The sequence below is a fragment of the Lampetra fluviatilis genome, chromosome 37 (genome assembly GCF_964198595.1).
Source record: "Lampetra fluviatilis chromosome 37, kcLamFluv1.1, whole genome shotgun sequence".
Taxonomy (NCBI): domain Eukaryota; kingdom Metazoa; phylum Chordata; class Hyperoartia; order Petromyzontiformes; family Petromyzontidae; genus Lampetra; species Lampetra fluviatilis.
In genome coordinates this window covers 8,434,160-8,456,808 of record NC_136311.1, presented here as the reverse complement: position 1 = coordinate 8,456,808, position 22,649 = coordinate 8,434,160, and the positions used below count along the sequence as shown (strand labels likewise).

The 22,649-nt window shown below is 53.7% G+C and overlaps 1 protein-coding gene across 2 annotated transcripts in view; it reads left to right on the top strand.

Moving 5' to 3' along the window:
* Positions 1-9,153, top strand: part of HIC1 (HIC ZBTB transcriptional repressor 1) — an 84,296-nt gene extending 75,143 nt beyond the window's left edge. For both annotated transcript variants that reach the window (XM_078873768.1, XM_078873767.1), the window contains exons 3-4: positions 6,484-7,021; positions 7,670-9,153. In XM_078873768.1, coding sequence (XP_078729894.1) covers positions 6,484-7,021; positions 7,670-8,680 — 1,549 coding nt within the window. In that variant the 3' untranslated portion in view covers positions 8,681-9,153. The remainder of the gene's footprint in view (positions 1-6,483; positions 7,022-7,669) is intronic.
* Positions 9,154-22,649: the final 13,496 nt, after the last annotated feature.

Genomic DNA, 22,649 nt, shown 5'->3' with positions numbered 1-22,649 from the left:
TTGGTGAAGGACCCAAACGCATACGAATAGGTTTTCCACTTTTTTCTGGCAACAAAACAGCTGTGTTAAGATGTTAAAACACCAAACTGGAACCTTTTACAAGGAATCATGCCTGCATTAACCACATATACTTGTGGTCAAAATGCAAACAAAAACACACTCTTGATAATATATGCATTGTCTTTGAAACTGATTGGTCCACACCAGAGACAGCTTTCTTTCGAGCCTAGTCTCAAACGGTGCTAGATACAGTTTAACACATTCCTGCGGAGGGAGCTGGTAGGAACGTTGGGTTGCTCGGTCAATGGCCAGGGTCAACGGCGGCGTGGTGTATTCCGCAAATATGCCCGACTGAGGGCGGGCACAAGCCGGCGTGAGTAGGTTAAACGTTGAGTTTTATAAGGGCACCACGGGGTGACCAGTCCCTCCCCACCCAGCCTCTCCCTGCACGACGGACACAATAATCCTGTGGGCTGGTGTAACCAGGTTCCTACCAGCATAATTCAAGCTGTGAGTTAGACCGGGACGCAGCACCGAGACATTTACTGCTCGAGTGCACATCGCACAGACTCCAAGGAGCTCGACGTTAACGACGTTAATTTGATCGTCGATTAAAGAACGACGCACGGTTTCACCGCCCCCCCCCCCCGTCTCGCAGGGGCAGCGCGCTCGCCCCGAAAAGCCCTTCCACGTGGCGCAGAAATGGTGGGCAGTCGGTGGACCTGGTTGCCATGCCGATGACCCTTGAACTTGTACAGCAGCACCCCCTGTGACCCCTGCCTGTGGCCCCACCCCGCGGTGAGTGCGGCGGCCTTGGCCCACGTCACTGAGGGGTGGGGGGGAGGGGCGCACGGTGCAGCTTCAGTGGCGGCGACGGCGGCAGCGGTGGCGCCGTTGCCTGGCAACGGCCTTGGAGAGCGGCGCTTCAGCCAATGGGCGAACGCCGCAGCCACCCCTGGCGCTGTGTGGGCGGGGCGAGTGTCTGCGAGCGCGCACGTGCTCGTGAACGTGCGCGTGCCCGTGAACGTGCACGTGAACGCGCGCGTGAACGTGCGCGTGAACGCGCGCGTGAACGTGCGCGTGCCCGTCTTGTGAGTTGCGGACGCAGCGGTTAGCGCGCGCTTGGCTGCGGAGGCCGGCGACCCGAGTTCGATTCCCGCTCACGGCCAACATCGGTTACCGAATATCTGAACTGGGCATCCCCTAGGTAGACTCGGCCTCAAATGAGTCCCCAGGGCAGTGTGTAAACATCGCCATTGGGGAGACAAAGGCGGTCGGACGTGATGCTGGCCACCCACACCCCCTGTTGTGCCATGCCAACCTTCATAGGTGCTCGCTACGAGCACTTTCCGCAACAGTTTGTTCAGGCTACAAGGGGGCTCTTTGTATTTGTGCGCACTCTCTATTGGCACAGTAGGGAGCACAAGACGGTGCATCTGCCAGTCATCCTAGTCAACTCATAACACCTGGGTCGGTCCTGTGACCTGTCAGCAGTGAGCCGTCGACACTTCACGTGGCCTCAAGGTGCACTTAGCCTGGCACAAGCACCGTGGTGACGTCACCACTACTTAGTGGTGAAGAGCGGTTGTTGTGCGGTGAGTGTACTGATAAACCGGGCCTCACTTGGGTTGACTCAGCCTTAAATGAGTTCCTTGTGTGTGTAAATGACAATTTTTTTAGACGAAGGCAGCCGGGCGTGCGGTGCTGCCCCAACCGCCCCCCTCATGCCCTGGTGGCCTTAATAGATGCTCGCGAACAGCACTTGCTCCAACAGTGGCATAGAGGGCTATATAGATGACTTTTGTTGTGTGCATGTGAGAGTGTGAGTGTGTGTACGTATGTATGTACGTATGCGAGTGTGCGAGAGTGACGTGTATGTGTGTTAGGTTATTTTAATGGTGGTCGCCGACGCACTGCGACTCTATACAGATGAACAACATCCTGTCACGGACACCCACAAAACTTGTATCCATATTATATTAATTTAATAAACGCGGGGTGGTAGGGGAGGGGGGAAACCCCCCGTACTGCACCATATGATTCCCCCCCCCCCACCATTTCCTTAGTGTTTTAGTTTTCTCTGGGCCGGGTGCCCAGAGTTTAGTGTAGCTTCTGCACATAGGCTAAGGCCTTCAGTCATTTTGTGAGCTGAGTTTAGGTGAGTAAAGTTAGATTCGGTGACGACCCCAGCCGCGGAGCAGAGGGAGCGCTCACGCGCGCTCTCTTTCGTGGAACAGGTAGCGAGTCCCGGGCATGGCCGTGCGCGTAACAAGAGTGCCGAGTGTCTCTCTAAAGGCCTCCACCGCCTGGGGCACGGACGCGCAATGGGAGAATGCGTCTGATGCAATGGCCCTGTCTGCTTGAGAGATGGGCCAGAGTGCTCGTGCAAAGCTGAAAATTTGGCGCCCATGAAGCCACGGAGAAATTACAGGACGACACTGACAGTGGCGACGGGGACGGTGGCGTCGGTCAGAGCCACGGTGCTCCGAAGTACGGGCAGAGAACCTCTGCGAGGGCGGCCGCTCGAAAGGAGCAGTCCGGGGCCGGCACTCGGCGGCCACTCAACAGAAAGCGACCTGTGGTGGTGAGAACCACGGTCAGAGGAGGGCCCACAGCCCCTCGCCTGAGGAGTCTGAGGGCCCAGGGAGAGTGCAAGGAAACTGATGAATGGGAAGAAGAAGAGTAGGAGGGCCAATTCTCAAGAGTGCAGAAGAAGCCTCAGAGAGTGCTAGTGAAAGACATGAAGGCGGTTATCTACCAGCGTTGGTGAGGGGGGGGGGAGAAGATCCTAAACCTCCTTGTTAGACGGGGTCAAAGGGTCTAACCCCTGAGGTGGCCTGCAACACTTTGGGATCTCCCTCGGCACAGTTCCAGTTGGAGATTCTTCAAAAATCGGCCGGCTGCGAGCGGAGGCCAGAAGGCCGATCGAGGGGGCAGGAGCCACAGCAAGGGTCTGCTCGTGGGTGACCTTGGGACACATGGCGGCGGCATTGTTAGATGATTGGGCCAGGCTCCGGATGCGGGCGCTGCAGCAGTGCCTCTTGCAACAAATGCGACTCGGGAGGAGAGCTTGTGGCAGTATTTGCCCCGATCGTCACAGGCGGCGAGACAGGACCTGCAGTCGTAACTGCCAATGCCCCGAGGTAGGAAAGAGAAACCCGATAGGATTTTTTCCAAAGAAGCTCGTGATGTTGGAGACTGACGCCAGCTTGGCAGGCTGGGGGGGGGGACTGCTGCCAGAGGGGAGAGCTTTGCAGGGTCAGTGGTCGAGCGCGCATAACAGTGAGAGGGCGTCTTGTTTCCTAGAGCTCGGAGCGATTCACCGAGACCTGGCGTGTAGCTCATGGAGGTGTAGCAGGAAACGGGGTCTTTGTCAGTTGCGGCAACGTTGACAGAATCAATATTTATACTGGAGGAATCCGATGAGCTCTAAAGCTTTTTTTCACAGATGTCCAGTAGGGGCGGGTAAGAACGTTACAACAACAAACAGCAAGAAAGGGTCCTAGATTTGGCTGCTAGTGACAAACCTTTGTGTGTGTGTGTGAGCTTGTGTTTGTGTGCCTTTTTGTTCTAGTCCGTGTGTATTACCACACGTGCTTAAGTGTGTGTGTGCTGGCGATAGATGTTATCATATTATCAGATTAAACTTCAGCAGTCCCATACCCATCCATGCTCTGGGTATAGCCCAAGAATTATGCTCCCAGCCACCGCCGCTATTGCCCCTTCTCAATGAAGAGTGATGCATACGGAGCCGAGCGTTGGCATATCCCATTCATTCCGGTGCTGCGGCAAATACATTAACTCCTCAAGTTATTGCTCAGGGAATCGGCACAGGACCACATGGTCCAGGCAGTCCCAAGTGATCCTGGAGTTGCAGCCAGTGCAATGACGCTGCTGTTACATTCACATCTCTTTGGGGAGAGAGACCCCCAGTTGCCTGTAGGTGATGCCTGCGCGAGCTCGTTTGACGTGAGGGCTGCCAACGTCGCTCTGCGTGTGGGTGTGCGCCTGTGTGTGAGCCTGTGCATGCGTGCCTGTGCGTGCGTGCTTGCGGCTGCATGAATGCTGAGTGTCGCTGCTGCTGCGGGCAATATACGGCAATAAACTCCCAGCGACGCACATCAAGTGGCAAGTTGGGGTTTCACCTGGTCTGGGGAACCGCCTCCCCTAGGTCAAGTCGGCTGACGGTGAGCACCTGGTGAGGTTATGGTGAGGTGTGCGGGCAGGCAGCGCAAGGTCTAAGGAGGAGGGAAAGCCAGTTGGGCGAGTGTGGCGCTTGCCCCCCTCCGCCTCCCACCTCGTGCGGTCTTCTTCGGTGGGGTGTGGAGAAGGGCGCACTTCGCTAACTTAAAAGAAAAAAAAATACGTGGACACCGATTCGTTTCCTGGTTTGTATCATGTTGAGCCGAGTAATCTCACGTGAAGGTTTTTGGCCGTTTTTTTTAATTTAAACTGTTTTAATATTTTGTTCAGACTTGTGTCTTTTTATGATGCTGTAAATGCATAATAATACTCTTTGGTTCTTTTGGTAAAGTCACATAAATATTTCTTTTCAATCTACGTGACTTTACCGAAAGAGGCAAAGAGTATAGATTCCTGCAGTCACGAAAGCTTCAAATCAAGATTGCATAACAATAATAATATACCACCAACTCATTATGAATGTCCCAAACCCATCGGATCTCAGAAGCCAAGCAAGCGCATGCGAGCCTGGTTTGGGTTTTCTCCGGATTCTCTCCCGTTTCCTGCCACGTGCCAAGCACTCATTAATGGAATTGTCCGAACCATCCCAGAAACGTTTTGGTGTCTCGGTGAGGCTTTTCTGGGCAAATAAATGGACGTTGCACATGTCCGCGTTGGTATACGTGCATCTGGGGGAGGCTATGGGGGGTGTTGGTGTCAATTGCCCATCTCGTGCTCGTGTCGGCTTCATGACAGTGAAGTCGCATGCCTTTGCAGATAAGCGTTGACAAGACGCATCGGGTCATTTTCTTTTTTACTCGCATACCGCAGAGAGCCTGGTGCAGGGTTAACCAGTTGTAGCAGAATGGGGGACGGGGCAGTGTTGTCATAACAGCCTCGTGTGTGGAGAGAGACTCTTCTTGTATCTTGAAAGATTAAGCTGAACTTAGCGAACGTTTACGTTTACAATAGGCACAGATATTGTGGCCGTCACCTTGTTTGTTTCATTACGCGTCCATTCGGCAGACGTGCTTTCTGTGAATGTTCTCTGAGGTGGCCTCAAGGCTTTCAGACTGAGTGGTGGTGTGAGTGTGTTTTTATCGTTTCTTGGAAATTGGGTGGTGGGGGGGGGTACATACGTTTAACTTCTTTCACACCGTACGTTGCCAACCGTGCTAATCGGAGGTTGCGGGTGGCTTTCTGTCGGAAGAGAAAACGAGATGTCTGCGGTTGACGTCGGAAAGCGGGGAAGGGGAAACGTAAAGATTTGAACCCGCATTTTTTTTGTCGTCGGACGAGCGAGGCTGGACCCGGCCACGGGCAGAGTTCCAAATGTCGCAGCTTTCGCAAAACGTGCCCTTCCGCCCCCTTCCCCCTTTGGTCCATGTTTACAAACCGTCTCCACTCGGGTGCGAATCGGACAAAGCCTGTCGATTAGCTGACACCAGAATATAGTGTCGACGGTGGCGGACAGGGTGGGGGGGGGCACGCTGGGAGATGCGATGGCAGCTGGACACTGTTGTTCTCGTGCCCGTGTCGGTACCACCGGTGGCACCATGGCAACCTCGCACTAACACGTGCGTGGGTGTTTTCGCGCGCGAGTCACGCGTAGGGGTGCGTTGCTTCGGCGACTTGTGGTGAAAACACGAATGGGCGTGGGTTGCCTGCGCGCGTTCGCAAAAGCAAAACAATTCTCCCCGTCCACGGGAAGTCTCTCGAAAACCACGATTCCCAGAAGCAACGGCGACCCACCGCTGCGCCTTCAGCGTGTGTCCCGTGGCGTTTGTGTATCTTACGGTTGTTGTGGTTGAGCTGCCTATTGGCAGTGATTTGTCTGGCCCCACACCTTGCTGATATAAGACTTAGTTGCTGTTAAGGACGATCCACGGGATATTGGATTTAAGATGTTAATATTCTATTGAGTTCTCTTTTCTAAAATTCAGAAAGCGATGACAACGTTGATCTTTGATCACTACGGCGGAATTCGTAGAGAGGCTGCATTCATGCCGACGTCTCGACTTAAAAAATATAAAAAGCCATCCAGCGGTAATAAATAGCAAAGGGTCTGTTTTGCCAAGTATAAATGAAATAACTTTTAAAGGGCTCATCCAGCTGTGGACCACAGGGACTTGGTTTTTCCAGCAAAACTTAAGCAGCAAAACTCGGGGAGAAGTCGCGTGAGCAGGGTACGGGCAGTCAAACAAAATGCTGCTCGGTTGCCTGCGCCCATGGGCCAGGTTTGCGTGCGCGTTGCGTGGGCCCTGTCCTGAAGTGCCGCTCTCTCCGGGTCGTCTTCCGCAGCCGGGAAGTTCCGCGCGTCGGGGAGCTGCAGCGCGTCGGGGAGCTGCACACCCTGGGCTCCGGCGTCGGCGAATATTTCCCATCGCGTGTGGCTCCGGACGACGCGGGGCTCGACCTGCGCGGCGGTGGCAGCGGCGGTGGCAGCGGCGGCGGCGGTGGCGGCGCCGGCGGCGGCGTCTCGTCGAGCGAGCGGAGCCAGCTCGTGGGCCTCGACCTCTCCAAGAAGAGTCCGATTCGCGACTCCCGCTCGTCCTGCGGCGGCGGTGCGGAGCACGCGGACCGACTGCACTCGCCGACGCCCGCCCCCTCCGGCGCCGACGGCTACGAGGGCCGCGGCTCGGCACTAGGCGAGGCGGAGGCCTGCCTGGGCCTCATCCGACGGACGGCGCCATCCCCGCTCGGCGGCGGCGGCGGCAACGGAGGCGGCGGAAGTAAGCTGCCCGTCTCCAGCGGCGCCGCAGACGGGCTGCCGCTGCCTCTCAACACGAGCTGGCTCAAGCAGGAGCCGGCTGAGCGGCCGTGCGACCGGAAGGATCAGGTGAGCGCCTGGGGCGGAACTCGCAACGAGGTTAAGAAAAGAATATCGCCGGCGTTTCCCGGGGCAGGGACACGGGTGCATTTTGTGTGCACGTACGCTCTTTTGCTCTCACAGCTCCAGGCCAGCGGTCAGATTTAATCTTTGTTTACCCACAATTTTCACTCGGAGAAAATATTCGTACATCCTGGACCTTCTCTGTCAAATTCCATGGTGTCCTGTCTCTCTCCCCTCCCCCAGACCCTGCCCCTTCTGCAAAAACATAGGCTTGTGAATTAAATGTTTTGTCCTACATTAATGTCGGGCCCCCACATCTCCTATGAGGCCAGCTCACTCTCCCCGGCGATGCTGTCCAGCCCTCTGCACGAGCACTGGGTGTGCGCATTTCTGGGTGATGAATATCCGAACTGGCCCTGGGCCTCCCCTAAGTCGACTGAGCCATAAATGAGTACCTGGTTGCGTGTGTAAATATAAGCATTGGGGAGACAAAGGAAGCTGGGCGTGGTGCTGGTCAACCTCTCTTGTCGTGTGCCCTAACCGGCCTTAAAAGGTTCGCGCACTTGTCACGACAGTCTGTTGAAGGCTATATAGGGGATCTTTAGCTTTGTATTTGTGTGTACGTGCGTGTGTGTAAATACGCTTCTCACACAGGACCTGCATCACGGGCCATCAGCTCAGGGCGACCACAAGACCCCTCCGAACTCTTGGGCCGGGGCGTCCGGCGATGACGACGAGGTGCCCGTGCCGCCAAGCAACGGCGTCGTCGTCTATTCGGGAAGTTCAAAGTCCGACGGCGGTGGAGGCGGCGGCGGCGGCGGCACGGGGCTCTACCAGACGACACGCTCGCTCCTCGGTGTCGCCACCATGGAGGAGGACGACGACGACGATAACCGCAGCCTGAACGACGAGAGCGGGATGAGCGACACGGGCAGCGGCGGCTCGGAGCCCGGGCTCGAGCGCTACGCCCACTGCAACCACCACCACCGGCACGCGGCCGCCTACGGCGAGCCCGACGCCTTCGGCGGCGACAACCTCTACGTGTGCATCCCCTGCGGCAAGGGCTTCCCCAGCTCGGAGCAGCTGAACGCGCACGTCGACACGCACACCGAGGAGGAGCTCTACCAGCGCGAGGCCGGCGGCGGAGGCGGCGGAGGAGGCGGCGGCGGCTGCGGCGGCGACGACGACGACGACGGCAGCAGCGGCTGCGCGGGAGGCGGCAGGGGCGGCGGCGGCCCTCCCTCGGCGTGCGGGGGAGGCGGCGGCGGGGGGCCCGGCGGTCTCGACGCGGGCTGCGCCGACGACTCGGCGGAGGCGCGGCCGTACCGCTGCATGGCGTGCGACCGCGCCTACAAGGACGCGGCGACACTGCGGCAGCACGAGAAGACGCACTGGCTCACGCGGCCGTACCCCTGCGCCATCTGCGGCAAGAAGTTCACGCAGCGCGGCACCATGACGCGCCACATGCGCAGCCACCTGGGCCTCAAGCCATTCGCGTGCGAGGAGTGCGGCATGCGCTTCACGCGCCAGTACCGCCTCACGGAGCACATGCGCATCCACTCGGGCGAGAAGCCCTACGAGTGCCAGCTCTGCGGCGGGAAGTTCGCGCAGCAGCGCAACCTCATCAGCCACATGAAGATGCACAGCGCCGGGCAGGCCATGTGAGGCCCCCCCCCCGCTCCCTCCCTTTCTGGACCCCCCCCCCCTTCCCTGTGGTCGCCGGCGCGTGGAGGTGAGCGAGCTAGCCGGTGAGCCCGGCGCGTTGGCATCGGGCCGAGTCTGTGAGCTGGCGAGCGGGCATCCGCAGTTTGTAGGGTTTTCGATTAACCGTCCGTTTGTCGTCGGCGTTGCCGCTGGAACAGATTTAACCTCGTGACACTGCGTCAGTAGCACCTATAACCTGATTTTAAGAAATCCATGGACCAAAATTTACGATGGTTTTTATATGCGTTATTTTTTTTAATATGAGTGTACGTCCCTTTTAAAGTAACATGTTAAAGGTTATCATTTTACAGGTGTTGGGCTGTCATAATTGGGCTTGGTGCATTTTCGTTTTACGAAAACGGTTAATTAATTTTAGTGATGTCGATTTGTCTAAAAGATCGCCCTGAGCGAACGGCTCACATATCGGGAGATGTCATTAAGGCTCGAGGGGGTGGTGGGGGTGGGTAGGTGGAGGGTCTTGGTTGCCGTCTGAACCAATCAAAGTCATCGCCACGTGAGGCGTGCGCCAACCAACGGGTGTGTACGGTCATCGTGCGCGCAGCCCCAGCTCACCCGCCAGCTCACCCGCCAGCTCACCCGCCAGCTCACCCGCCAGCTCACCCGCCAACTCACACGCCGCCAACTCACACGCCACCACCTCCAGCCGCCGTTCCATGGCATCGCTCGCCCTCTCTCGCACACACGACCCCCGCAACTCAGGCAGGAGGCGATACAATGCCACTCTTTAAAAAACAAAAAGGAACAAAACAAAGAGGTATTTTTTGTTGTTGTTTAATGGCCGGTGGTTTGCATGGGACCAGTGGCTGACAGGGTCAACCGACGCGAGGGGTCGGATCGTCTTTGAAAAACGGGAAGAGAGAAAGAAAAAAACGAAAACTTGCCCCGCTTTGCCCGAGGCGCGGCGCCGCAGCAGACTGTGCGGGCGCCCGCCGGCGGGGCTTCCCGAAGCTTTGTGCCGGTATCGCCAACCCTCACCGTGTCCTCTCGATTTTGACCAATGAATTGAATCTGTCTTTTTTTTCTTTGCACATTCCTTTTTGCAGGCTTTAAAAAGAAAAATAACAAAAAACGGGAACAGCTTACACTACCTGTGACGTAGTGAGGTTTTTTTTTGTCTTATCTGTTTAATCTCTGTTACGAATGGTATACGGTATATATATTTATATGATTGGAGGCCCTACATTGACTCTTTGACAGGCACTCTGTGTAAGTGTATGTGACTTGTAAACTAATTTAAAATGCAGGAGGGAAGAGTGGCTATACAGCAGAAATAATGATCATGGTAAAGACGCACACACGTTTACGTGAGCCTACCCGTGTACTGTACACGAGCGTACAGGAACGTTTGTCCCCCAGGTGAATGCGCACGTAGAGTGAACTCGGGCCATGCTTTTCCCTTGCAAAGCATCTCCCCTATCCGCGCGCGCGCACGAACGCACGCGTGTGCAAACACTCAACGGCCAACACCAATAACGAATATTTGAACCGATCCTTGGCCTCCCGTAGTTCGACTCAGCCTCAAATGAGTACCCAGTACGACGCGTAAACATCGTACCAGAGAGACATAGGTGGCCGAACGTGGTGCTGGCCACCGACCCCCCACCTCGTGTGCCGTGCCCGCCTTTATAGATGCTTGATAACAGCACTTGTACCAACAATCTGTAAAGTCAAGATTTAATCTGTAAAGGGGTGGGGATATTTGTCTTTGCACACAGATGAATGTGGAGTGGCTCACTCGCTGCGCCATGACTCCGGCCACCTAGCTTCCATTTCCCTGCCCTTGCACGATTCCTGTTGCAATTGGAATCTTAAGCCTGACCTGGGGGGGGGGGGGGGCTCCCTCCGGTTAACTTTTCCTGGTGCTGTGCAATCGAACATCGGCACCTGGCAGACAAAGGTGGTGGCCGAGTTTGTGGTGCTGACCACCACCACCACCTTATTTGCAGCGTTGGTCCTGATAGATGTTCGCAGAAAAGAAAAGCACTTGCCACCAACATTCGTTTTGGCCAAATGGCTTTTGTACATGAATCATAAATGCCACTTTATAAAGGTTTGAATTGGAAATTAATATGACGTTGCACAGCACTGAAAAATTGTGTGTGTGTGTGTGTAGATATATACACGCACGCCCTAACATATAAACATACCAATTATATGCAAAATTATTTCTATAATATACGCTTTGCGAGCAGAAGGCTCGAGGTGACGTCTATAAACCCTTGAACACATGCTGTACGTCTGTGAATATATGTATGCAGGTATACATATATTTATACGTGTGCAGTGTAACATGCGTGGCAGGCACAAGGCATTTTGGTGCAAGCGTGGCCCCGGCTCCCGAGCAACGAAGGCCGTCCCACGGGACACGCAGCGGCTGATGTCATAACGAGACACTCGAGGACCCCCCAGACCCTTTCTCGTCCTCCGCTCGCTCGCTCGCTTCCTCGCAATCGGGGGGAGGGGGCGTAAAATCATTGACTGCAAAAAAATTCAGTGAACATTGCGATGTAAAAAGTATATATATAGGATACTCTCGCTCTTTGCAAACGGTAATATCAAGACGTTTTGAATTTCTACAAAACAAAAGGTGAAATATTCTTAATGTTTGTCCACAGGACTCTAAAGAACGTATGTTCACTGGTTAAATTGAAATGTGTACAAAAAAAATGTTTGTCGAGAAATGTTTTCCTAAATAGGGGAACGATGTTTCGGTTACAGTTAAAACTGTGTCGTGTTCAACATCAGCACTGGCTGCGCAAGCCAACGCCAAAATTGGCGCCTACCATGATCATTATTTTCTGTGGCGAAAGTGACGAAAACCTGTTCTAGTTTGCAGTTCATTTTTTTTTTAAATCAATGTCCTAATGTCTGTATAGTCACTTAGAGGAAGAAGATTTGAAAAGAAAAAAAAACTATTATTAATAACAACAATTATCAACTGTTGACCAAAACGCCTGTGGATCAAAGCAGTGATGGCAGGCTCATGATAAGGATGTAAAAATTGCGAAGGATAATAACGAAGGTGTATATTTTAGCATGCTTTTCCTCGTTTGTATGTACCTGGTTTTTTGCGCGCGTATTAGCTTTGTTCTGTGTCTGTTTTTTGGTAGCGGTGACAGCCGGCGCGGTGTCTGTGGTGTTGTCTTGACAGTAGCATGGTTCTTGCACAGCACTTATGTTGGATAGCTGCTTAGTAATGCAGTACGTTTTGTTGGCGTATAACGTTATGGGTCCTCTGCTCTCTCTCTCTCTGTCTGTCTCCGTCTCTCTCACTCACCCTCAACACTCTCCTATGATTTTAATTTTTTTGTTAAATAATTATTCTTAATGATATTTTTTGTTGTTTTCTATTAAGTTCCCCTTTCTCCCCTTCCCCTTTATTCCAAAGCCCACACCTGACCCATCGCAAGCACACCAGCTGCTTTAAACCCTTTCCAAACAATACAACACTTACCTTTCCGAACGGCGGGGAGGAGAGTTGCCGGCTGTGTGCACCGAGCGCGGGGTGTTGGCGTGTCGTTTGTGCGTGCGTGTGTCGTCCGTGCGTGTTGTTATCCGTGCGTTGTTCGTGCGTGTGTGGGAACGGTTCCGCCGTTCTTCCCAGCGAGGCAATGCAGTCGTACCCCCCCGCCACCGCCGCCCCCACAAACTCTGGAGCTCGCCCGCCCGCCACCGCCGCCACGGGCTGGTGTGGCCAGACCTCCGAAGCTAAGCGCGCTCCTCACTGCCAAATCTTGGTGCTTGCGGGCGGGATCCCCCCCCCCCCTTTAACGCAGATTTTGCGTTATCGACGCATTTTTTTCTTTTTTATCCGCAGATTTCGGGTGGCGGTTTATACTCCGCGCCTTGGGCTGGGGCCAGGGTATTGGGTCGTGACGCCGTCATTGAGGTAGCAGACCGCTGCCGACGTTTGCTTTAAAGAGAAAGAGAGAGAAAAAAACCTAAAAAATAATTTAAAAACAAATGAACCAAAACTCTTCGTTGGAGGGCATTATACAAACAGGGTGTGATGAGGTATTTTAGAAGAAGAGAAAAAAATATTGAGAGTCATATTTTGTAATAAAATGTCAGCTTTAACTCTGGCAGCTAAATTCAGCTGCAAAGTTGTCCAGCTGTTTACAGGAATAACGTTTAAGGAGTTCGTTTTAGTTTGCGTCTCATTGTCACTTTTCATTTTAGCCATTGCCGTCAAAGAACTTGCGAGAAAGATAGGCTGTTATACCGATAAGCTTTTTTTTTTTTAAACAAAATGAAAACAAACTCTACCTCAGATCTTAAGCTTTTCATGTCTTAAATGTGTGCAGCGGAGAGCAGTCTACACGATTATATTAGCTTTTTTTTTTGTCCCCCGTGTTGTTGTCTTCGAATGCCTGCCGCTCAGTTGCGCACGACCTCGCAAGCGAATCGCTCTCTCCTCACGTGCCGCTGCCAGTGGATGTACAAGGTGTTGCCCTGACACTAAAGAGGCCTTGAACTTTTTGGCGTTTTGAGTATTGTGTGTTTTAAATGTAACCGTGTCACAAGCAATATAGACACCAGACGTTACAGAATGTTGAATCGGATTCCGTTAAATCGTACAAAAAATGGTATGTAGAGATATCGGTCGTATTAAGGAGCAAACGAATCACGGACCATAGACTAACAATTAAATTAAACTTGCCATATTGTAAATTGATAACGTGTATATAATATTACAAGTAGGGTAAACACATCTCCTGTTGTTTTAACCGCCTTCGTTACAGTTGTTAGCTTGTAATTAGAAAAAATTTAACTCAAACGAGTGTCCAGCCAAAGGGGGGACAGACTGCTTGCATTGCATCGCTGGGTTCAGTGTGGATTGTGTCGAGTGCGAATTGTCTCTGGTGTGGTGCTGAGCGTGGTGGTTGTGGCCAAGTGGGGTTTGTCAATGAGCGTTTTTGTTTGGCGTGTTTCTGTCTCGGTGTTATAATATTTGTCGTATTATTTGTCTGTGTTGTGTTTCGTGTGGTTTGTGTTTCTATTGTGACGAGAGTGTGGTCTGTATCTCTGTTGTGTTGCGTGTGGTTTGTGTTGAGCGTGGTTTGTGTTGAGCGTGGTTTGTGTTTCGGTATTGTGCTGCGTGTGGATTGTGTGTTGAGCGTGGTGGGTGTCTCAGTTTTGTTTTGCTCATGAATTGTGTTGAGACCGCGTGTGCTTTGTGTTGAGCGTGGGTTGTGTCTCGGTGTTGTGCCGCGTGTGCTTTGTGTGTTGAGCGTGTCGGTGTTGTTGCTGAGCGCCGGTGACTCGGTGCCACACACCCGTGCCACCCTGCCGACCCTTCGCCACGCCGCGGCGTCTCGATTAACACGATGCAGGGATTTGTACGACTTTGTGGGCTCAAGACATTTTTTTTTAAATGCAGTATTGCAGCTCGCTGAAGTCTTCTGCAGGGATCTAGAGTAGAGAAACAAAACGAGAGGGAAGAAAATAACACTAGTCCTTATTATTGTGTACGTACTTTTTATGATAAGAGTTATGGTGGCGGGGTGAGGGTTTGGGGGGGGGAGGGTTTAAAATTTTACGTAGTTCTCTTTAACGTTTTAAGATGAAATATTTCTCAGTGTTACATAACCCAGCTCAAACTTCAAAACTGTTTAGCAGCTTCTGTCCAAAACCATGGGTGAATTTTTTGAACCAAAGTTTTATTTTTTTGAAATCGAAACCTCATTTTTATAAGAACCAAAAAAAAGTTTACAGTGTATTTTTTAAAAGAAAAGTGGTAGCACTCTCACTAACCGACATAAACGCCGTGACCTTTTTTTCTTTCATGTTCAGGCCAGAACCACGCGAAAACAGTGTTTTCATCGATTACTCTCGGAATTTAGTTTTTATTTCACATTATTTTTCTCCTCACGTTTCCTTCGGGTTTTTTTTTTGCTATCAGTGAATGTATTTATTGCACGGTTCGTTCTGTGTGGAGGTTTTTATTTTAAAATTTTCTGCTTCGTTCATTGTTTTTGTCTGTTACACAACACACACACACAAGAGATACACATTCAAGTTTTTATTCACAGTACCTTACCTAGCCATAGAACATATCAGGGGAACACAGAATGTAAAACCAATAAGAATAACGGAGCCGATCACACTTTTTTATAACGCTTTAACCACGTTCAACTTTTGCTAAAGCACACTTCAAAAATGCCTCTGGGTCACCTCAACGGAAGAAGAAAAATAATAATCTACATTTGCTGAAATGTTTCGCACGAGTTTAAAACAAAACAAAAAAACCCAGGTGTTGTATTGTACAATAACAACGAAACATTACTTTTTTTGTTTTACAATTATTTTTTGAAAAAAAATGTTTTGCGTTTTCAAAGCTGTAACTGCGTGTGTACAAAAAAAACAAACCACAAAGGGTATATATATAACGAATGCGCTAAGTTTAAGGGGGCGTTGTAACGAAGCAAACCAAAATAGTGGCAGGTTCATTTTGCGGGCCCGATGGGGGCCCTCACCCCCCCTGCCCCCGCGCGTTGTGTTGCCGGGCCTCCTCGGCCCGAGAAAAGCTTTTTTTGACCCCGTGGTGGCCATGGTGGTGGCCATGGTGGTGGCCATGGTGGTGGTGGCGGCGTTTGTCATGGTTCAGCGCCACCACTCTCCCCTATCCGTTTGACGCTTGAACAGACGGGGGCCCCACGCGATGGTGATGATGATGATGACGACGACGGTCGTGTGTGACCACGCGAATGATCGGTGTCGCGACGCTCGAGGCTGCCTGTGGTGTCTCTCTCTGTCTCTCGTCTTGTACACGCGCGGCTCTGGGCGCCCCCTCTCCCGCGGACGCGTCTTCCCCGCGACCGGACAGGAGCGTCAGCCTCTCACGGCCCCCCTCACCCCACACACCACCAATCGCCGTGACTTTGGCCCCACTCTCGACAATTGCCGCGTGGCCCCTTCGCTCCATCGCGACGTGGAACGCGCGCGCTCGCAACCGTCACAGCCTCCTCACTCGCAGAACGAAGCGATGAGAAATATTTATGAATTGGCGCAAAATTGAGAAGTTCTCACCCTACCCCACACCCTCTCTCTCAAAATCATGGAGTTGGCCCTCTTTGAAACGGGTCAATCTCGACGGGCCATGGCATTCGCGCACGTGGGCCAGTGCGTCTCCAGAACGCGTTGTTGTACGAGCCAGTGACATGCACGCGTGCAGCGGACGAGCGATGTTGCGTTGTAACCGACGATGGTGCTGCTTCTGCTGCTGCTGTTGTTGATGTTGATGATGTGGGTGGTGAATGAGGTGGTGCCGGGCAGTGGAGGACGATGAGGGGAGGTCACGTGGCCGCGGTTTCATGCAGCCAGAATCCTCAAGAAGCGAGCGCTCGTTCGAGAACTCCCAGCTTCACGAGCAACGTGGTGGGGGTGTCGTGGGGGGCAGTGACCAAGCAGGGTTCTTTACACTATGAGACCTCCTTTACCAGTGGCAAAATATAGTAATAGGTTTTACCCTTTTGGCGTCATCTGGTCCAACACCAATGGAGACTAGGCTCTAAGAAAAGCTGTCTCGGGTGTGGACCAATCAACTTCAAGGACAGTGCATATCATTATCATCATCAGAGTTGTTTTTTTTTGTTTGCATTTTGACTGCTTGTGTTGTGGTTATTGCAAACATGATGCCTTGTATAAAGGTGTCAGTTTTTGTACCATTTGAAAGGGTAAAAACATATTACTATACCAAGCAGGGTGTTGGGGCCACAGTGTGTCCGGTCTTACCGTCACGTCCCCAATAGACGCGCCACGCACGTTGGGTTAGACGCGTTCGACCACAAAGCGCCCAGCCACAAAGGCAAAACAATCACTCACTCCCCCCCGTCTCACGGGGGTCACTTCGCATGACGGACTGCAGGGGTGGTGTTGGGCACTGCGTTTACAAACACCAATCTAGAATCGGCAGAATCTCTATTTGGGCCGGAGGAATCCGATGAGCTCTAGAAGAAGTTCTTTATAGCGGACGTGCCAAACCCCAACCCGAACCCTGTACAACGCAACCCGATGCCTGGGCCGCAGCTCAATGTCACGGCCTCCACGCGTCCCAAAGCTCATCCCCAAAACATTGAAAAAAGCACCGCAAACGCCGCAACGCTTTAAGGAGCCCAAATACGCCCGCTCTGTAAATTGTCTCCACAAAAGAAACACCACACACACAAACCACTGCTACGACTGCTACTAATTAGGCGGGCATCCACTCACAGGCCAGAGATTGTCGCATCGCTCCAAATGTGATCGACAACAAACAACGAAAACACGAAATTCCCGCTCCTCCCAGGTGGATGTTCACCTCCGAAAAAATCTGTCGGTTCGGCGTGATGTGAACGGAGGACGCGGGGGGGGGGATGTGTTCAGGCACTGTTGGATTTGTACAGAGCGTGAAGAAAGAGTCTTGAAGGAGGAGTGGTGGCTGGGCGTAGGAGGTGCCGCATGGGCAGCGAAACAACAGGAATTGGGGTACCGCATGGGGCAAGCGAGTGGGAGGGCCCAGGTGGGGCAAGGAGTGGGACCGGGTAAGGAAGGAGACGGGGCAGGCTCAGGGCTTCTTTCACCCCGAGACGTCTTGCGTTCAGCTCGGCGTTGAGTCAGATTGTGTGGCACGGAGAGAGGCGATACACGCCGTCTGAACTGGAAATCGCCGCCAGGAGGAGGAATGAGGAGACGCAGGGGTAAGCAGCAGCAGCAGGAGAGAGGAGAGAGAGAGAAGTCGGTGGCAACCGCGACAACCCCAGTGAACGCGCTTCGCTGGGTTAGCGTGGACGGACTCAGCTTGGTTAGGGGAAGGGTGGCGACACGGGGGTGGTAGTGGCGCGTCTTTTAGGAACTTGACGGTACCCGAACACACGAAATGCCCTGGCAATGTGAGCGAACGCCTGGGGTCACCGGTGGTGTGGGGCATGCGGTGTTCGAGGATATGGGGGGGGGGGGGGTTCAGAGTGAATCGCAAACAAAAAAAGAACGGGGTGGCCATTATGTATTTCAACAATAACATTCAAAACCTCCACCCGGGGCTCGTGAACGACCGGGCTTGCAAGTGAATGCTGGCGAGGGAGCACGCGGGCGAGCAGAAACCAAAACTTCCACGTGGACTCGCACGTGGCGGCGGTGATGGTGATGATGCACCACCCCCTCCGTGCGCGTCGATCAGTGATCTCCAGAGGTTCCACTCTCCAAAGTTTCGAAAAATAATAAGTGCCAGGTCACCCCCCTCCCCTCCTTCTCCTCCCACCAGCACGGCCCCGGCGCTGTGAGTCGCGTCCACGAAGAGAGCCGTGTGCAGGTTGTTGTGGTTGTTGGTGGTGGTGGTGGTTGGTTGTTGTTGTTGGTGGTGGTGGTTGGGTGGGCGAGGTGCTCGGTGATTCGGACTCGTCCGTCTGCCGCTGTACGCCGTGAGTGATGGACGAGCAACGGTCGGCACTGCGTTGTCCACCACCACCCCCCCCACCTCTCCCCACGAGGACCGTGGTTGGGCCGGGACACCCCCACCGTGACCCCCCCCCCCACCGTGACCCCCCCCCCCCTCCACCGTGACCCCCCCCCCCTATTTGCGTACGGGGGGCCACCCGCGAGTCGCTTGCACGGCTCCCTCCACAACCCCCACCGGCGCGGAGCAGACGGAGCGGAGCCGCTCGGTACAGTGGCTAATTTACAAGCGAGAGAGCGGACGCCTCGTTTGCATATAAATGGGGGGCCGATGAGGCGACACAGCGGCTGATGGTGGGGGAGGGGGGCTCTCCCTGCGGTTCACGTCACATGGGGGAAGACGACAGCCGGGGGAGGGAGGGGGAACCACCCCCGATTGGTGGAGCCCCCCCCAACGTACATCCCTCCATCTATCCTCCCTCCATCATCCTCCTGCTCCTCCCTCCTCTCTAATTCTGTGGAGTGGCTCCCCCGCTCCGCGCCCACCCCACGCACTCCCTGGGTGAGATCCGTAATTACTGGGGATGGTGCGCGCGAGACACCTGTCCGATAGAAATCTGCGGAAGCCGCACGCACGCGCACGCACGCGCACGTGCTGTAGCACATTCAGCCCTCAATCCTTGCCGAATGTTTAGTCGGGGGTGGGGGTGGGGTGAGCCACTGGATCGCCCCAGTCGAGAACAATCATCGCCTGCATTGGCAGCGCCGTGAATCCCAGCGACGGCGGTGGCTTTGGTTGGGTTCGGTGAGCAATTGTCGTGAAGCCACTACGGCGAAAGCGTGACTTGGTGATGGGGCGGCTGCAGTTGGCGCTGGCGAGTGAGGATGGGGTACTCGGACCCCGTTTGTACCCCCCCCCCCACCTACTGCCCGCACAACGCTGTGGTAATCGACCCCCCCCACACGTTATTGTGGATCGACCGATGGTCGACTCCATTAATATAATTTGGGTATATCCACCGTCCCTTGCATTAGTGATGGCATGGTGTCAACAGAGTGTGGGTGCACGCTCCTCCGTGTCTCTTCACTCATCCATGTTACCCTCCTGTCTGTCTCTCACTCCATGCCTCTCACTCTGTCTAACTCGCTGTCTCTCTCCGTGTCTCTCACTCCACGTCACACACTCCACGTGTCTCACTCCACGTGTCTCACTCCACGTGTCTCACTCCACGTGTCTCACTCCATGTCTCTCGCTCCACGTGTCTCACTCCACGTGCCTCACTCCACGTCTCTCACTCCACGTGTCTCACTCCATGCCTCTCACTCTGTCTAACTCGCTGTCTCTCTCCGTGTCTCTCACTCCACGTCACACACTCCACGTGTCTCACTCCACGTGTCTCACTCCATGCCTCTCACTCCACGTCTCTCACTCCACGTCTCTCACTCCATGCCTCTCATTCTGTCTAACTCGCTGTCTCTCTCAGTGTCTCTCACTCCCACGTCTCTCACTCCACGTCACACACTCCACGTGTCTCACTCCACGTGTCTCACTCCACGTCTCTCACTCTCACGTCTCTCACTCCACGTGTCACACTCCACGTGTCTCACTCCACGTCTCTCACTCCACGTCTCTCACTCCACGTGTCTCACTCCACGTGTCTCACTCCACGTCTCTCACTCCACGTGTTTCACTCCACGTCTCTCTCTCCACGTCTCTCACTCCACCTGTCTCACTCCACCTGTCTCACTCCACGTCTCTCACTCCACGTGTCTCACTCCACGTGTCTCACTCCATGTCTCTCACTCCATGCCTCTCATTCTGTCTAACTCGCTGTCTCTCTCAGCGTCTCTCACTCTCACGCCTCTCACTCCACGTCACACACTCCACGTCACACACTCCACGTGTCTCACTCCACGTGTCTCACTCCACGTCTATCACTCTCCACATGTCTCACTCCACGTGTCTCACTCCACGTGTCTCACTCCACGTCTCTCGGGTCTCTGCGTCACTCCCTTCTTCTCCGTGCCCCGCTCCTCCGCACCGTTCACCCCCGGGGTGCACGTGGGGCTGCTGTGCGCACGCTGTGTTTGGCTCGGGTGTAGTTTGTTGACAATTAGTCAACCCCTGATCTCTTTGTCCCGCGCGCCCACCACCTCATCCCCCCACCCCCCTCCCGCCCGCCACGTGAATAGTCGCTCCCACCTCTCGCCACCGGCCGCTAGAGAAGCAAAACGGCACTGGGCATTTCCTGTCGCGCGCGGGGGTGGTGGGGGAAGAACCACGTGCCCCGGTGCTCGTGAAGACCACAAATGGGTGAATTGTAATTTGTTGATCGGTCTTTGCTTTGCTCCAATGGTGAAACGAACATGAATTGTGTTGTGTTTACCACGATCGTTGTAGAAGGCTGGTATAAATGCTCATAAGTTCCAAAAGACCACTGTAACCTCACTGCAATGTATATACGTTGAAAGATTAAGACACGCTCGCATTGTGGAGTTTAAACTCGGGAGCGTCACGGCCCCATGGGGTTGGGAACCTTGTGTGACGTGAACACTCCCAACCAGACGCTGTTTTAACCGAGCAATAATCATTGCAATGCCCTCCCCCGCTACCTTTTAGAGTAAAAAAAAAGAATATATATGAGAGGAACACACTAACCCAAAATGCGCGTGATGCTGGCTGTGATGCGGCAGGGATTGGCAGCGACAGGGTAAACCCTAGCAGGCAGGGGCCGGTCAGTGGGCCGGCCGGCCGGCACCCCCCCCCCCCCCTCATCTCGCTGCAGTGAGGCCCTCGGTCGGGGTCGGGGTGGGGGGGCAGCACGTGCCCGCAAAACCGTCCGCGTTTGCAGGGTCGCTCCGGCCTCCTGCCCCTGGGAGACGCTGGTGGCGGCTCGGCAAGGCGCTTGGGCAGCGCAGGTAATTTGTACACGGCTGCAATTTAACGAAGCCATGTGTGATTGTGAAGTACCAATCGCGTAGTGGCTTAATGCCTCGTAAAGAGAGAGAGAGAGAGATAGAAAAACAAATTGAAACCTCAATTCCATGCCACAAAAACAAGCGTCGAGGGGGGAAACACGCTCCCCGCTGCAAACGCGGCGCGTTTTTGTTGTTGTTGTTGTCTCCTGCGCTCCGAGGCCTGGACGGGTACGGCGAGGGCGACGACGATTGAGCAGCATCCGTGCAGGGCCCGGCCCGGTCCCCAGGCGTTTAGGCCACCCGCAACTTACTCTTCGGTGGAGAAATACGTTTTTTTTTCTTTCTTAAGTCCCACCAATCCACCACGCTGGCATTTTAACGAACCGCTCTCAAACCTCTGGCGGCGGCGGCCTTGGCTGTAGATTCGGACCCGTGGTGCGGGTAAACAAATGTTGGGAGCAAAGAAAAAGGCCCTCGCTGCAAACTTGATTTATGCAATTTCCAGGTTTGGGGGCCGAGGATGAATTTCGGCTGCTGCTGCTGCTGCTCGGTCGCCCTCATCACGACCGTGTGACGGAATTGCCGGCGGTGAACGAGGCAGGCTGGCGAAACTTATTTTTGTGGCTCCCCCCCCCCCCCCCAAAAAAAAACAAAAATCTATATAAATATATTGCGTGCGTATGGAGAACGAGCAGAGTGTGTCGTCTGCAAATACGGTTCTGCTTCTTGGGAGATGTCGCGAAGGAGGACGAGGAGGGAACGTTGGCTTTTAGGCGCAGGTGTGTGCACGTGGCGTCCAGAGGGTGCTGGAGCACCAACCGCGTGCTGTCGCTCTGGCATCGTGGTCGTCGCCGCCAAACGAGCGCTGTCCAGTAAAAGGGAACTCGAGAATCGCCTGCCGTCGACGTTTTGTTTTGTAATGCGCAACTCTTTAAGCTGCCCAAGAGGGTGACGTCGCTCAAGCTGGAGAGAGATCGAGCGAGCGCGTCTCGGCACGAGGGGCCTTTGGTACCAGCTTGTGGCCGCGTCACGGAAACCCACCACACGTGTTCCCCCGTCACGTGCAGCGAGTCGATTGGCTTGTTCCTCTTCGCTGTTTTTGTCAGTACCGATTGGTTTTGATCTCCGATGTTGAACGTTGATCGGCTGGATCCCGAGTCTCAATGTGCGGTTGAGTGGGTTATAGTGAGGACTGCGTAGCTCGTTATTAATGTTTTGTAATTAATTTACTCTTTAAAAGTTACTCTTTAAACACCAAGGGGCAGCAGCTCTTGCCAGCACGACAGCACGTTGGGACAACCTCTGGTGTTAGCACAACCCATTGAGCCATATTTTCAAAGATCACCAAGCGTGATGCGATGTTACAAAGGGAATTTTTAATGAGGACCTCACTGGAACTTGTTTTCAGTTTATAAATAAATAACACGGAACACGTGGACGAGAAATTCTGGCAAAAAAAAGCCAAAATGTACAATTTTGCCAATATAATGCCAAGCCGACTTTCATTTGAATTGGTTTAAATGTGAAAGGTTTTAAATATTTATATTCTGATACTGCTTCCCGTCTTTCTCTTCACCGCGACTTTAATCTTTTTGCAGAGGAGGTTATTGCTCTGAAG